General features: G+C 40.9%; 1 protein-coding gene across 2 annotated transcripts in view; it reads left to right on the top strand.

The window, feature by feature from the left end:
* The window catches only part of LOC138261133 (uncharacterized), a 170,668-nt gene that overhangs the window by 71,478 nt on the left and 82,211 nt on the right, over nt 1–16,979 (top strand). For both annotated transcript variants that reach the window (XM_069209809.1, XM_069209808.1), the window contains 8 exons: nt 931–1,046; nt 3,245–3,421; nt 4,257–4,462; nt 7,622–7,734; nt 9,816–9,925; nt 12,283–12,459; nt 14,075–14,283; nt 15,719–15,831. In XM_069209809.1, coding sequence (XP_069065910.1) covers nt 931–1,046; nt 3,245–3,421; nt 4,257–4,462; nt 7,622–7,734; nt 9,816–9,925; nt 12,283–12,459; nt 14,075–14,283; nt 15,719–15,831 — 1,221 coding nt within the window. The remainder of the gene's footprint in view (nt 1–930; nt 1,047–3,244; nt 3,422–4,256; nt 4,463–7,621; nt 7,735–9,815; nt 9,926–12,282; nt 12,460–14,074; nt 14,284–15,718; nt 15,832–16,979) is intronic.

Genomic DNA, 16,979 nt, shown 5'->3' with positions numbered 1-16,979 from the left:
GAGATGTCAATGTTTGCCTAATCCATTTTTTTTGTGCTTTATACTGCATAGGGTGGATGATAGTGGTCCTTATGACTCTCTTCTTGGCTCCTTGGCGAGCCACTAAATAGATGATGTGGTGAATGGACCACTGTGAAATCACTGTCTTCTGTTTGATTTTGTTTGCAATTTTAGGCAGACGCGGATCTGGAGAAAATGGTATCCGCCACCTTACTAGGTGCTGCTGCATGGTATAAAGAGTATAAGTGGCTTTTGTTTTGTCACGGCCGGAGTTGATGCTGGATGTCACCTAGCCACAATAACAGTCCAGGGGCAGCCTCTTATGGGGTAGCTTAGGAATTCTGGAACAAATTCTCAGTGGCATTTTAACTACCAATTAATTCCAACAAGCACTTCTCACTTTGCCATCTGAAACCTTCTTCAGAAGTTCCTCTATCAACAGCAGACACAGGTTTCATCCATGCATGCTATTCCCTGTTTGTTGACTCTGGTAGTCTTCCTTACACCTGAATCTGGTGCTCCCGGCCTTCTGCAGGTGTCCGTCTTAGGAATGTGTAGCTATAATTTTCTGGACAAATTCAGATCTAATCAGTGATGCTTTAGACTTGCAGCACTTGTCTTTGTAATGAATTCATTTCTATTCAAAATAACGGATAAATTGTTTGGAAAAAAGAAATTCTTAATATAAATATAAATACACAAATAAATACAATTATCAATAAATGTATCTGCTCAGTAAATATCTACGAGAATGGGGACCTTTGGTACCAGGCAAATATCCAACAGGCAAACTCTTTACATTCTGTTTCATGCTTTTTCATAAGTTACTTGTTGTAAACTGCAGTAACATGTGTTACTACACGGTAAACATTAGTCTCATCACAGATTAATAATGGCCTATTTTTAATTGTTTTTTGTTTTTGCTTTTAGGTGTCAGTTGCTCTGTTAATATGACTTCCTTGGATTGGTTACAAAAATCCCTTGGCAGTTTCTCCAGCAAAGCAACATACTTAGAGCTGAAGACTTTCAATCCACAATTCAATGTGGTATGTTTTTTTTAACTTAAATATTTGTCTCACTGATGACACTTCACAAATTGTGTGATTTTACCTACAAGTTAACTGCATTGTGATGTCATTGTATGTTCTGAAACATCTTGCTACTTGCTGTGTAGTCGATGTCAGAGTTTATTGGGTGGTTCCAGCGGTGGCTCCTCCTTTATGGCGGAGGATCTTCACCCCCCTGCCAGCTGAGGCAAACAAAAAATAAAATTATAATAACAGTTTTATTATCATTTTATTTTCTGTTAGGAGCCGAATCTTGGGGCCCGGCCATAGGAATAATAGTGTAGGAGTGTTGGGTGCTGCTGTCAGTGCGCATGTTGGTTTGGTCGGCTGCCTTAGGACGGCCAAACCGATATGTGCACTGACATCTCATCAACCCAGTTGCATTGCAGGGTGGAGAACAACAGCAGGCACACGCTCCCAGTCCCCAATGGAACACAAAACCAGCCTGCTACCCCCAATCCCGATGCTGCTCTCATGGTTATTATCTGCATGAGAGCAGCATCTGGATTGGCCGTAGGAGAGTCTGGGAGCATCAGCCTGTGCACAGCAGAAGAGTCGCAGGTACGTTTTTTTGTTGTTTTATTATTGCTCCCCCACAACTTTCCCTGACAACCCCTGTGCTGCCCCAGTACTTTTCCCTGCCACCAGCTGCTACTGACTACTTACCAAGGAGTTTTATCAGGTGAAGTTACTATTACTTCATTTTAGACAACGTCAGATATTCAACTTAGACTGTGGGAGTTTATCAGCTATTAGCAACAGAACACTACCCTGGAAAGTAGCATAGAGATGGTCTGTTTTAGTCTGCTTCTATCAAAATCCATGTTTTCATTTAAATTCCAATGTATAATAGCTATTCACCATCCAAGCTGTTACCATTTTACGCTCAAGTTAAAAAGTACATGTTCTACCCTCCTCTGATAGTCCAGAATACTTCCGGGCCCTATCTGTAGAAACACTGCCTATGAGATGCTATATATTTAACCAAAGATTATGGGATAGAACAGAGGCTCTCTCTACCTTGGTGGGCATCCGACTAAGCAGATGAGAAAAGGAGTGTGGGTATGACTGTGTGGGCTGAAACATCAGGCATACCTATTAATAAAAAGTGTATTGTCTATGTCTAAAAAAGCTGGGCCTACATTCATGAGATTGGATGACATCCAAAAGAAAGACGTGCAAGGGGCTTGGTTAGGGGCTCTCTAGCACTGGGAGACTTATTCCATGGGTGAACCTAAAACCAAGGCAGACAAAGAGGTTCTACAAATTAGAGTGAATGTGTGCCTGGAGGAGATGTTGTTAAGTATTTCCATAGTCCCACTGATAAAACAATTTTACTAATTTGCTGATGACGTCCATTGAATTCAGAATTCAACCAATGTCATAGAAGAATAGACCTTCCTTCTCTCCACTCCTAGAATTGAGAGATGTGTATACACCTGAATCAAGCCAAATCCAAGGGAGAGAGAAACTTTTGTAGTAGTCGAAAGGAATGTCGGACGAACATTTGAATATAGGAGCAAACACTGTAAATAACAATTTCTATCACCTTCAGATACCAAAAGGATGCTTCCATCTTTTAAAACTCACTCACAGAATACAAGTGGTGTTGTCCACAGTTCCATCTAGAATAGATTAAGACAAAATGATTTAACTGTGGAGTTGCCCAAACTGAATGGCAACGTCAGTTCAGCACCACACTGCCTTCAACGACTCACAAAAGCAGAGTGAACAGAACTGAATATATGCATAGTGGAAAGAGAAAACAATCAACAAGGTCCCCACTTTTTGCAAAATTCTTTTGCCCAGAATACCCCTGCAAAAAGTTGAAGTTCACCTATTTCCAAAAGATGGCCGTTCCAAAAAGGAGCGGATGCTTGACAGGAGTAGGAGCTTTTCTCTGTAGTGGATAGACATCCATGGATTTTTTCCCAATGACACAAACATTCCAAATGTATCTATCTTTTAGAAACAGTATAAAAACTTTTTATTTCCAGAATAACAGCCAAAACATTTTGGAAGGCGATATGAATCTCAGTTTGATGAGGAAAATTTTTTGCAAGCTGTGTGCTTAATTAAACGACCTTTGTGTAAAACAGCAAAACATGTGAAATGATGTCTCTGTGTCAGGAGTTTGATGTTCCGCCCTGTGGGTCTTACCTTGTGCTTCTTCTCAGTTCGAAGGCGAAGTGTTGACCAGTCTGACGGTGGACCAGGTCAGCGATGTGCTCGTCTACTCAACAGCACTGACCAGCATGACCGAAACAAAGCAGATCTTTCAATACTTTGAAAATATCGATGTGACTGAGGTTAAATCCTGCATGGAAAGTTTCACAGCTACAGTGTCTTCCCAGGTAAGTTGAACAGGTTTTATACTTATCACTGGAAGTAAAGGTTGCCCAACAGAGGCACATTCACTTTGTAGATCCAGATCGTATTTTGCATGGATGATATCTGTTGAGGAGCTACTTTTGTGGTTAAATTGAGAAGTGTACTAAAGTTAATGATTTACCAGCATTTTAGGTGCTTTGAGTGTTAAGAACCCAAGAGTGGTCGCCTTAGGTAGTAGCTCCAGTATCTTGAATTTCCATAAGCCAAAAACTATGAAATTCAAATTATCAGAGAAGGTTCCAATAGTAATTTTTCAACTAGTGACACAAGCAGTCAGAAAATCCTCTTTTAATGAGAATGTGGATCCCCGGCAAGGTCCAGCATTCCTTGTCTGTGCTCAGTTTGGTACTGTGTCCCCTTTGAAATGTACTACAATATCGGAGTAAGATGCTAACTAACCTACACTGACATAAGGCTCTCCTTCCAAGATAATGCGGGACACCACATCGGTATTCCCCCTTCCACAATAAACTATACCATGGGTATTGTTTCTTAAACGTAGCAGAAAAATTGCAGTTTTCAAGGGATGGGGACACCTGGAGGAATGAGGAATTACTGTGGAAATCAATGTTTCTGGACACAATTCCTGCTGTTTTTCCTAATTTGCGTTCCTTAAACACTGGCACATTTTGCCTGATTTGGGCTGGTGAAATTTCCTGTGGGGAGTGTCGGGGTGCAGTATTTTCTCATTATTAGTCATCATGATTCAGCTTGTAACTCCCCATCCTGGCATGACAGCCATATATGGGAAGGGACCAACGGCATCCATCTGAGTGTCTGTTTTTTCTTTTACCACAGCCCTTAAAGCCGGTGACAATAAGCTCGGACATTGGCGAATATTTCGTAGATAAGTACCTGCTGATTATTGAAGATGAGCTAATCACCTACGACGAAACAGAATGGTCATCACTTTTTGAATACGAGATCAAATATTTTGTGTCCTACTTCAGTTCAACCTCACTGAATATCCTCATTCCATTGGACTGTGGCTCCCTTATGAAGATGTAAGTATTCGGTGGTCCCTTTGACATCCCTTCCGTGCCTGGCAGCCCCCCTCGAAATTCCCAACCCGGGTCTTAAGGGAACATATTGGGCCATATGTACGAACACATTTTCCCATAGACACAGAATGGGCAAAACTGCTTGCTACATCTGGCCCATTGTCACTTATAAAGCAGCATACATCTATTCAGCACTGGTGAATGGCACAGAAACCTAATTATTACAAAAAAGACATGTGCAGCAGTGCAAGAATCGCCCACAATGTAAAATGCATCGTGGCAGAGAGATGTCCCACTCGGTAGTCTATGTACAAAGGGTTCATGTCACTTCCACTGACCCTGACATTGTCGTAAAATACTGCCAATGATCCCCTTCCACTGTAAGTCATAATGTCCCGCTCTCTTTCTCTCTCTGACAGTCTTTGTTTCTCTGTCTCTCTATGTTCTCTATGTTCCCTCTTCTAGATCTCTCCCTTCAACTTCCTCTTAATATTTTTACTATCTCTCACGTCTTTGTCTGTTTCCCTCACTGTGCTTCTTTTTCACTTTCTCTCTTCCTTTCTCTTTTCTCACTCTCTATAGCTCTCTGTTTGGCTTTGCCTTTCTGTCCCTATTTTATTTCTTTCTCTGTGTTCTCTCTCCCCTTCTTTCCTTCCATCTCCCACATACCCTCACACTTTTCTATCATATATGCATAAAATGGATGTATGGAGACTACACCAACACATATACATATACATACAGATATATACACACACATATATGTATACATACATACACACAAAGATGTATATGTTTTTTTTCCTGAAAAGAAACAAAGGTTCTAAGGTTAAACTTATAATAAGATGTGGTAATAATATCTTACTTTATATTTTTTTTAAACTGTGAAATTCACTGAAAAGACTGAAGGTTAAGGTGATGCTAAAGTTAAGTGTAAGTGTGGGTCAAACAGCACATGGTGAGGGCACGATTTCGAGTTACTCCAGTTAGCTGTTTTGATGATAATAGGATTGTAAATGTAGAGATATATAGATCTCTTCATGTGCAGGTTTGAAATGTAGACAGATAGTGTATTATTTCAGTTCACAAATTTGCTACAGGAGCATCTCCTTTAGTGTTGAAGTTATGTACAAAAGAGTAAAAAAAAAAAAAAAAAGAACTAGTAAACACGTGTTTCAGAGGCCTGGGGCTTCTTCAAGGCATTTAATTTGTGGTAAAATTGTGCTGGTAATGAGCTCAGGCTTGTTGCTGGTCTTTAAGGTTATGGCTGGTTCCAGGACTGTAGTTGGGAAAAGAGTCCCGGGCGGAAGTCAAATTCAGTATTGGAGTATCCTCCAGTAGTGGTATAAAGTTAACAATACGCTATAATTGTCCCAGAAGGTCCATTGGCAAAAATGCCGATTGAGGAAATCAGCATTTTTGTACTAGTCACTGTGATCCAGTGGAGAATGTTATAGTAGAATGCAGGTCATGGAGGACATCCCAACCTCCGTGACCTGCAATCTGCTACAACAGATACCAACGTAGGCATCTAAACACTGCTAGGCACTTTGTTTGAATGTGAACAGCAAGTTTTTCCCTATTTTCTTAATGGGACAATTATTTCAGGATGAAGTCCTGCATAAAACGGTGCCTCTTATGTTGTTAACAAAAATTCCAGCTCCAATATGTTGATTTTCATTAAAAACGCAATATTATTATCCAAACCCTTTTCTTTTGCTTTTTTGGGGGTATTTTCCACAACTCTGGCTGCCTCCCAACACTCACCTGAGGTCCATCAACTCAAATAATTCCACCTCATAGTTGAGGGAACTTTTTCCACAGCACGGAACTCCGTTTTTGAAAGAAACTGCATATTTTAAGATTTTAAGATGGTTGCCAAAAAATATAAATCCCTTTCCTCAGCCAATAACATTTGAGAAACTATTCAAACTATTCAAATGTGATTAAGTCGATTCACGATTTTCTTCATTGTAATTTTAAATTGAAGATATGCACCAAGGAAAGGAAAGTATGTTTCGGTTTTAGTGATTTTCGTTGTAGGCCTGAGCAAAGTTTCCAATAGAAGCTAAAAAGTTAAAACCCAACTGTCACACCTTCCTATTAAAAAGGCTATTAGCAGAAATTGGCAAGCAGGAACTTAGCTCACTACTTGCTAAATCTAAGAATGCCTTTTCAATGGAAAGTGAGGTTAATCTATGACTACACAGTATCTACTACCACTGTAATATATTCATGATTCCCCTCTCTTTCAGTCTCATTCACTCTTTCTATCTATCTGGTTAGCTATCTATCTATCTATCTATCTATTTTGTAAATGATTTTCCTTTATGTGCGTGTGTATATGTGTATATATAAAAATAAGTGTGTGTGTGTGTGTGTGTGTGTGTGTGTGTAAAAACGTTAAGGAACAGGAACATTATTAATGTTAAGCAAACATTAATTTAAACTTTAAACAAAGCAAAATCTAGATTGTAGGTAGGTTTAATGAGAGAATGTTCTGTTAAGTTATTTTTGTGTCAAATCAAATCATACCACATAAGGTTATTTCAATTTAGGGTTATGAAAGCTTTGTATCAAACAGCACTGGCCCATTATGTGGTGTTTATGTGCTATGAAGCGTGAGTTATCTCAGCTGCCCTTGTGGGGTATTGTGTGCTGGGAGTTGCCCCATGGAGGATACTGAATTGGTTTTAACATCATACTTTTTTGTTAACTTTTTTGTCTGTATGCTGCATTCTTGCACTCTTTGCCTCAAAGATTTGCCTTTAAGCTTTAACCAACAAATATGTTACCTAAATTGAAATTAAAAGGTTTCTTGAGAAATGTTGAGCTTCCATTGGTAGGTCCTCCTCTACATGTTACTTCTGAAGATTGAGCTTAGCAATGAAGGACCTTATTATGACCTTGGCGGATCGGCTACTCCAGCATAGGATAAAATGGAACTTGTAAAATGGCGGACGGGATATCCGTCACTTTCGTGGTGGAGTAGCCCATCCACCAAGGTCGTAATCAGGCCCAAAGTCTTTGATCAGATTCCCCACCAACCTCCTCACCCACTCGAGAGTGGATGGCGGGTACTAGCACTATAGTGATAAGCTATGACTTACTCCTTAATGCAACTTTTGTGAAATAATGCTTTCGGCTTTTCTTTCATGACAGAATGAATCAACTGAATACAGCGTTTTCCAAGATGGCAGACAAAAATCGCAAGGCAGTTGTAAGCTGGTTTGTAAATATTTTCGCACATGGCGGAATCTCTCCATTCCCAAAAGGTAAGTTTAATTCACACAGTTGCCCATATTTTCCCTTTCAATCTGCCATAAAACAAGAACTGCCTTATGCCAAAACATGAGAGTCGTTTTAGATGTATCTCTGCGCGTTACCTGCTAGACAAGATCTTTAAAGAGGCTTTCACCATGAGAAGGGCAGTGAATGCAAGCCTTTCGAAGGAACTGGTGTTGACACAACAGGCAGATGAGCTGAAACAGGCAGGACATATTTAGGCAGGGAAAAATAAGACCCAGTAAATAAAACATGTAGAGGCAAAATTGAACTTATCCCATAGGCACAGCAGTCCCAATTAGCAATAAACTCTGATACTGTTTGTGCCTGCTTTCTAAGTTCTTAATAGCTCATTTCATATGCCATGAAGTACACAGAATGTATCCTCGGTGTTTGTTTAATCAGTCAATGGATTAGTGGTTTATTTGAGGCTTGGGTTGTCAGTGCAGTTGTCTGCTAAGTGTACAGTAACCAATTATTTGAAGTACAGATAGAGTGGGCTTTAGCTTGACTAGAGGAATATTACTGTCACCGGAAGTGATTCCAGTGGAATGCATGAGGCACTATTTTTCACGATTTGTCACGCTTCATTTCCTCTACATACTCAATACAGAAGGCTATTATTTTTCCTACCTTTTCCCAACTTTGGCGAAATCATAGGCTTTGATGTGATACACATGTGTGCATGCAATACATGTAAACAGCATTTGGGAATCCTTATGTTTCCACGTGTTGCCACAATACATGTGTTAGCTGGAGGAAATGTGTCCTAATAGCAAGTGCTGCCTACCTTGGTACAGGGAGTTCCAGGACTGAATCGCTCTTCCTGCACGTAAAGGAATGTGTAACAAACTGTTTCTGCTATAAAGTGCTCTAATTGGCCTCTAGACCAGTAGAACTGCAAAAATAAACATTAAAGCCGGCCCTATTGCCTGTGCCAGTGTTTTTTTAGTTCATTGTGTTTCTAACCGTAAGGTCTCGGGTTCGAATCTTCGCAGGGCTGACTCGGCTTTTCATACTTCTGGACCATTGACGTGGGTAATAATTACACGCACTGGTGCCAATGCTGTAAAACCGGGGCAGCGAGTCTTGTGCGAATAAAAATGGAATTGAAATAAAACTCCTGCTAAATACTAGGGCATGCTTAGAGGATTGTAGCACAGAACTGGTCTGTGTCACATAATACAGGGCCTGTTTAAGCCATAACATAGTACGACTTTTCCTCTGACTTATCTGCTTTTGTATGATCACATCATATGTATGTAATGGATTTCAATGAAATGCTCCACATCAGTCATTAGGTTTGGGGCATTAATTGTTTCCATTTACCTACGTTGTATTTTATTTAAATTACAAGCTTTCTCGCTCCAAAATTCTGCCAAAACAAATGCAAGTGTTTGCCACCTCTGGGCAAAAGAGGTGGTAACAGGGCCTTCGGTATGAAAGAACCTAGGGCCATATGTACGAACACTGTTTCCCATTGACACAGATGGGTAAAAACCTTTGCTACATCTGGCCCCTACAGTTTTATTTTCAAAAAAGTAGGATACACGTTAAAAGAAATATGTAAGGTCCAAACTCTGGGATTAAATTGAGGCCTTCTACGCTCTAAGGTTTCTCGGATCCAAACTTGAGTATCTCGTCCCTTCCTGACTATTTCTTTACATACAGGTATTTGTGGTTCTGCGTCTAAAATGGGATGTATAGGACTGCGAGTACCAGAATGAAATATAAAAAGCCCGGACTGGACGTCCTGCTCACGCATGGAGTTAGAAAATTCAAGAGCAGTTGGCCTTTCCAAATGCAAATATCTATATAGGTTAAATGAAATCTTTTGTTGGTGTCTTTGACGGACGCTTTAATAAGCGGTAATGATGGATGCAGTTTATTTTTCAATACGCTGACGTCACTTTATTTGAGTATTACGTCTTATTCGGGTACTTACATTAATTCATGCACTTTTTGCTGCTATGGGGGACACGGTGTACAACGTGTTGATGGAACTGGCAAAAGGAGGACAGGCGCACCCTGGTCTCGTGAAGCTGAACGCTGTGTTTTTTCTCCCTCCTAGATTGTCAAAATAATTACACCCAGTCCGAATGGATGCTTACGGTCTGGAATAATTTTCTGTTTGTGGCCAACCTGTCTGAAATTGAAACTACATATGCTGGATTCGACATGGTAAGTTCAGCGTTGGTATGTGGCTATGAAGCATGAGCCCAGTATTTGTGCTCTAATTCCAGGCGCCTGGACACGTCTCCCTACCACTTTCAGGGGGAGCAATCCATGTGCGCCATCGCCGGTTTACGTACTCTTAACTCCGCCAGGGAACTGGTCTCGCCCACCCGTTTCTTCTAGAATCTAGACCAAGCCAGGCTTTGTCTCCAGTCTGAATGTACACGTTGTCTGTCTGCGCTGGGGGGTAGCACTGGTAGCGCCTGGTGCGATAGTCTTTAATGATGCCACCCCCCATGACCTCCATCTCCACGACTTCCCTCACTACCATCCTCCAAGGTTGCCCCCACCTCTCCGTAGCCCCTCTCTTACATGCATTTCCCTTTTTTTTTTTTATTTATAGCGCTACTCATAGTTCATTCACAGTTTTATGATCGCAAGGGGAGCGCTCTTTGCAGCAGCCACATTATCCCTCGGCGCTACCTTATGATGAGTAAAATCAGCCACTAGACAAAAGAGGGATCTCTCACATTAATCACTAGAGTTATCTTAACATTTGTATTGTTCCCTGAAAATTCCTGGATGCACAAGCAGGTACAGTGCTTCTAAACCCATATGTTATTTTTAAACTCAGCGCCCACACCAAAGCCAGTGCACTGGTGCCACCACCCTGAAGTCGACCCTGCCACACGCTCACTATTGTTACGCCACCAGTGTGATTCCACTTCCTGAATGAGTGTGTGCATCGGATGGATCCTACCACTAAAATTAGCACATGCTTCAGATGGATCCTACAACTTGAATGAGTATGTGCACTGGATAGATCCTACCACCTGAATGAGTATGTGCACTGGATAGATCCTACCACCTGAAATAGTATGTGCACTGGATAGATCCCACCACCTGAATGAGTGCTTGTATCGGATAATCCTACTTGTCTTTCTGGCCAGGCTGTGTGCATATTGTCTCTCTGCACTGGGGCTCAATAGTTTTTCTGCTTTACGGTTGAGTGCATGCATTGGATTGCCCCGGCCATCTGATTGAGTGTGTGCACTAGATGGATCTTACCTTCTAACTGAGCACCTGGTCTGGATGGATCCTACCACTTGATTGAGTGCACTCCTCAGATGAATCCCCCAGTCTTTGTGGCCAGGCTGTGTGCAGACCGTCTCTGTGCTGAGGCTCAGGAGTGCTTCTACTTCATGCTTGAGCATGTCATCTAGTTCCACTGGACCCTCACCACTCCTTGATGCAAGCATGTGTGGGCGCGTGTCAGGAGTGGTTATGTCTCCTGCTAGTCGTGTGCATGTAGTTAAGCCTGTGAAGAAGAAAGAACAATTAGAGATATGGGACACATTACAGTAAATATCAGGCCACCAAAACAGAGAGAGGCCTGATAACAGTGGGCGGGTTGCTCCAACATGTAAAGTCTCACTGTTGTGGTACCAGTGTAGGGCTAACACTGCCTATAGCCCTCTTACCACTAATTCCACCTCCTACTTCTCACAAGTTGGATCTCACATCCTTCCTCAAGGGGCATTGGGGCCCTGGATAGCAGCCACCTTAGTGAGTTCGATCTAACTCAGCGTCCCATCCCCGTAACCAAGAATATAATCAGATTAAAGCACCTGCAGATGATTGAAGTGCTGAGGCAATCACCGCTGCTCTCAACATTGTCTTAGTGGAGTACCATAAACGGTCTTTATTTCCACACTACCACCTCTGATGCAGTTTTCAGTAGTAGACAGGGCCGGACTGCAAGACAAAATCAGCTCAGGCAAAACTGTTTAAACTGGTGCCCCACTGCAGAAGGCTAAGACTAGAATGGACCTGTGGAGGCATACCTGGTTCTTGACGATCCATCCTGCTCTGAAACAAGCTCCTTCATCTGCAACCCAGCGCACAATGGGAGGGTGACATCAAGTCAGACCTGACAGTTGCTTAACATCTTCCAAATAACTGTACATAATGATCCATATAGGACTGTGAAGACACTTGAGCAGTGAGGTATGGCTTTGGATTTCATGACTGTGTGACTTGAGGAATGCCTTCTTTCCCCTCTGCGAGTCTGATTTTTTGTAAGTGTTGTCAAATCCTTCACATCCATAAAGGTCTGATCCCTTGATGTCTCAAATTCAGTAGGAACGTAAAAAGAGCACCTATGGTGGGAAGGGAGGGTTTGAGTGAGTGTTGGCGATTCTCTTGACATAGATGTTCCTAAAGCCATGGAAGGTTGGCTTCTCTATTGAATGTTCCTATGAAAGGATACATTTGTAAATTTATGAGGAATGAGGTTGAAGTTTTCCATAAGCAAATGAAGTATCCACAGAAAGGTGAGAGGCTTTCCTTTTTTTGCCTTCCAGATCAGCGCGCTGCCAATCTTGGACACAAGTCAGAAGATTGAGTTCATCGTAAACTCACATGCACTGACCAACACAACGTTAATGAATATTGTGCTTGACAGCATGAGCGAAGGAGAAGCAGGATTGTCCATCCAAACTGCCGATGAGTTTCTGACAGCCATCAATGTGGCAATTGAGGTATTATATTTTCGCTGTGTGTATCTTAGCTGTCTGTACATTCATCAGTAATTTGTGCCAACTTATTGGCGGGAAAGCCACTAACACTTTCATGCACATGCCTTATTTTTCAGCTACATCACCTTTTTATATGTATGGGTATTTAAACCTTGTAGGGAGGAATAGACTTTTTTCAGTCATGTGGATGGTGAAATTCAATAAAAGATTGAGTACACCTTGCAGGGATTGGCACAATCGAACTGCATCTCACATATTTACAAGTGCGATAGATTTCTCAAATGTACAGTTAGATTATAAAGTGTTTTACCCCTAGTCCCACAATCATGCTTACAATCCAGGTCTTCAGTTGACAAAGATAGCAGTATTTCCTTTAAACAACATCTACATCCGCAGTACTGAAACCTAAAGGCAGTTGTTGGACTCTACAGTCAATTTTGCACAGATGTAAGTGTGCAAGCCCTATATGGTGGTGAGTGGTCCTCAGGTCTTCTAGCCTTGCATATTCTGAATGCTTAATACCAGAGGGGCTTTAAAAGGTTTAGAAATAAGTAGAAAACAGAAACAAATAATTTCTGATCTTTCAGATGAAACAGAGCCAAAGTGATGTGAACACTGTATAAAAATAAAACAGGTTATATGTTGATATGATGTCTTCACAAAACAGATCTTTATTGCACTTTTTTAGGTTAGAATATCACATTTTACTTATCGTACTACTACAACATCACAGTACATATAACAAAAACATTGAGAAGGTAAATGAATATAGATAAGTATAAATCCACTATTCTTGACTCCATATCTTGAAGACATATATTCTAAATGTGGAGTTAAGTATTGTACATCTTTATTTTTCTTTATATACATATGTTTTCAGTGTTTGTGCTTCCAAAATGGAGTTCACATTCGCAATCCCCATATTCGATTCAGACAGGATACGCTGAATTTTGGGACCACAAATTCTACTCACTGCTGCAAACAAAATCCACAAGTGTGCAGCAAATTTCCCACAGTTTAGGAAAAAAGTGTGGATGTATTCTTGGGTAACTGGAAACGTTTCAATATTGACCACAACTTTTCCTCAGTGTCCTTGCAAGACTAGTTGTACAAAAACACCAGTCCTAAAAAAAGTTGGTATGAGTGTGCAAGTGGGGTCCCAAACATCCAATATTTTTAGGGAGTGTAGGCGAGGCATTTAACCAAATGGAAAAATATATTCCTCTTGTAAAAAAGAAGAGAAAAGGTAAAGAGGAAGATGTGTATTAAGAAATTTAGAACCAACAATTTTGAAGGGTTTGGAGCGTTTTGTAAAGCTCAGCTACAGCTCGGCAGAGTTAATTCCTTGGCTAATTCACCCGCTGGATGAATTGCATTTATAGAGGGAAATGTATAACCAGTGCTTTTCCAGGGATGATAAGTTTACCAGGGGAATGGTCATCGAGGTGATCTAAGTGTCATTCTGTAGGCTAGGGAGCAGACTTAAGTGTATTCCATAGTACATCTAAGGGAGTAATAATGTGAGAAAGGATCACTAATAAAAACACAGTAAAAAAAAACAATTTAATGTTTTGCGACAAATACGTGGTATCCAATCTGCTTTCTTTTCCTTATACAGGCACCCGGTGAGCTCCTCATCAGCCGTGAAGTGAATGAGTTGATTACAGAAATGTGTTTCACTGCTGTTTCAGAACAGTTCCAAAGTTTTACAGTGGAGGATTACAAGCATTACTTTGAGGTTCAGTTCAAGCATTTCCTCATCTACATTAAGGTCGAGCTGATCATACATCTGCAGATAGAATGTAGCTGCGACGCTTTCTCTGTCATGTAAGTGCAGCTGACAGACTTGACTCTGAACTTTTCTTCCTTGAAATGCATTTTGAAAACTAAATGCCCTGATTATGGGCAGACGGGGCTGTTGGGTAGGTGACTCGGCTTACCTAATTTTTGTTGCAGTGTGGTGACATTGTACCAGCACCATGCAATTACAAGTTGAACCCCATTGAATAGGGACAAGCTATGTGGAAGCAGTTTGGCGTTTAGGGGTGTCAGTGTGTAGTAGCAGTGGGAAGAGATAGATCAAGCAGAATAAAATCAAGGGGAAAAGCTCGGCTGTAGCTGGAGACAAAGTCTCATGTGATTTCACCACACAGAATTTTTGCATGTTGTTCAAAACTTCCGAAAACTATGAACACCACTCACTCATGATCAGGCAGGGCAGAATGCCATATAGCAATTCTACGCCGCCAGACTTATAAAACAGGGAAACTATGCTTCACAGTTCAATATCTACAAAAAACATAATTGCTATAACAGTCAATTTTGTAAATTACTGAAAATTTGCAACAGAAAAACACTTTGGCTTCCAAATTTTATAAATATTCCTAATTGGTGGTCATCAATAGATAGTTATAGTGAGGACCTAGTTTCTATAGAAAAAGCCTTTTTTGACTTTGCTATATCTTTGTCGCTGTTTGACAAATCATCATGGAAGTTTCCAAACAATGTGGCAAGTTAGGTCTTGTTGTGCATGGAAAGCTTTGGGGTAATTCTTCAATTGAGGGCCATGATAAAGGTTTTTTTTAAAAAAAAGTGTGTTTTCCATGTGAATCTCCATTTGGATTTTGGACACGGGATTACACCAAATTTGGAAGAAAAGTAGCTCTTGGTCCGGATAGTGCCCCTTTTTTATTTGGTGTAAATCCATTCAGCAGTTTTTGAGATATTGAAAGAAAACCAAATTTGATTATCTAGAGGCACCAACAATTTGCAAATCCTCCTGATCTCATGCAGAGATCTGATTGGCTGCCAACACTTCAACCAGGAAGTGTTGCCAGACATTTTGTGACTTGTACCCTCACCATGCACTGCTAATTAGCCCGGATATTACAACACTTTTGACATTACTGATGATAAAACAATGCATGGTGAGGAGGCGAGTCATAGTTACTTTAGGGAACAAGTTATAGTTACTAGAAATAACTCTAACGATAACGTGAATTTCTACGGTTTTGTATGTTTGAAATGTGAGCCTAACTATAACGTCCCTGGAACCTTTCATTTTTTAAGTGACTATATATATATATATATATATATATATAGATATATAGTAAGGGTAACACCCACACACACAAACACACACATGTGTGGGTTTGTGTAACTTTTACTAAATATAGCCAAAAGCATCTCCATGTTTGTTTTGTGGCTCAAAGGGCATTGACTTCGCTTTGTTGACCCATTTATATCTCGTTTTCCTTGACAGCATTCAAGCTTTTGACAGTGTATTCGGAGATTTACCTGAAGATGTCAAAATTGCCATCTCCGACTTTATCAGAAGGTTCCTGGAATATCATAATGCACAGCTGAATGCTGCAGGTAAAGGAACATATCTAATTCATTTCAAGTGTTTGTCTGTGCAAGTATCAGCTATGGTACTGCGGCAGAAGGGTCGACGGTGCAGTGTTATAATTAACATCTGAAAGTTGGACCATATTGGCCATTGTATCTGTTCGGTTTGCCGAATGCCAAGGTTTGCCTCTTTCTTTACACCACATACTCCCTGTCCTTTTGGTTCACTCCTTTGGGGCATTTTTATCCCTGCTTTCTCCATGAATGTCAATTCAATAAAATACCAGGGATAGCAAAAGTGACCTCACATGCCATATAACCTTCACGCCCGCTCACACATGCATGCCTACACAGAAACTCACATTCAGACATACGCTCAATCGCTCTCACATAAACACACCAGTGACGTAACACAGGCCTCTTCAGCCCCCGTGATGCATGGGCGGTCGAGCTCCAGCAGGCCCCCTTAGTACAGCACCTGGCCTGAGTGAGCTCGGAGCGGGGCCTGCTCCATGTTATTTGCAGGGGGGGGGAAACCTCCAGTTACTTTACGCCACTGAAACACACACCTGCAAGCATTCACTCAATATACATTTAAAAGCATTTTTACTTACCTCATTTGTCAGTTAGGATCATATTCCAGATAAATGTAATTAAGTCTTTATGACACTAAGAGTGATTAATAAAATATAATTCACTATTAATGTAATAAAACATTGAAGAAAGACAAAGAAAGAGGCACCCCAAACAATGTCCATAATTTGAGCTGCCCTTGTGTTTCTGGCACTGATTTTGCCACCTCTGAGGCCAGGGATAACAAAGGCAGGGCCGGGGATAACAAAGGACAGGCCATGGGTTGCAGCTTCGCCTTCTGGGGGCCCCTAACTGACGTCCATGGCTGTCTCCCTTTGTCACTGTTTTCCCACCTTTCTAGTTCTCCTCCTTTGACTCTTTTCTCTTTCTCGCCCTGGGTCAAAGTAAATCAATACTGGTTGGCTGTGATTAGAAGGTACTACCCATATTTCAGAAAGATCAACTTTTAAAATTCAACCAGTAAAATTATCTGCTCCTAAATTTTCCTGAAATCCCAATTAACTTGTTGAAGGAAACTACAGGGGAGGCTTGAGGGTGTCCAAGATACCAATATACTGAGTAGCAATAGATAAAAATGTGAC

Source organism: Pleurodeles waltl, chromosome 10 (genome assembly GCF_031143425.1).
Source record: "Pleurodeles waltl isolate 20211129_DDA chromosome 10, aPleWal1.hap1.20221129, whole genome shotgun sequence".
Classification (NCBI taxonomy): Eukaryota; Metazoa; Chordata; class Amphibia; order Caudata; family Salamandridae; genus Pleurodeles; species Pleurodeles waltl.
The sequence above is the reverse complement of the archived record's forward strand: the minus strand, read 5'-3'. Positions and strand labels throughout refer to the sequence as shown.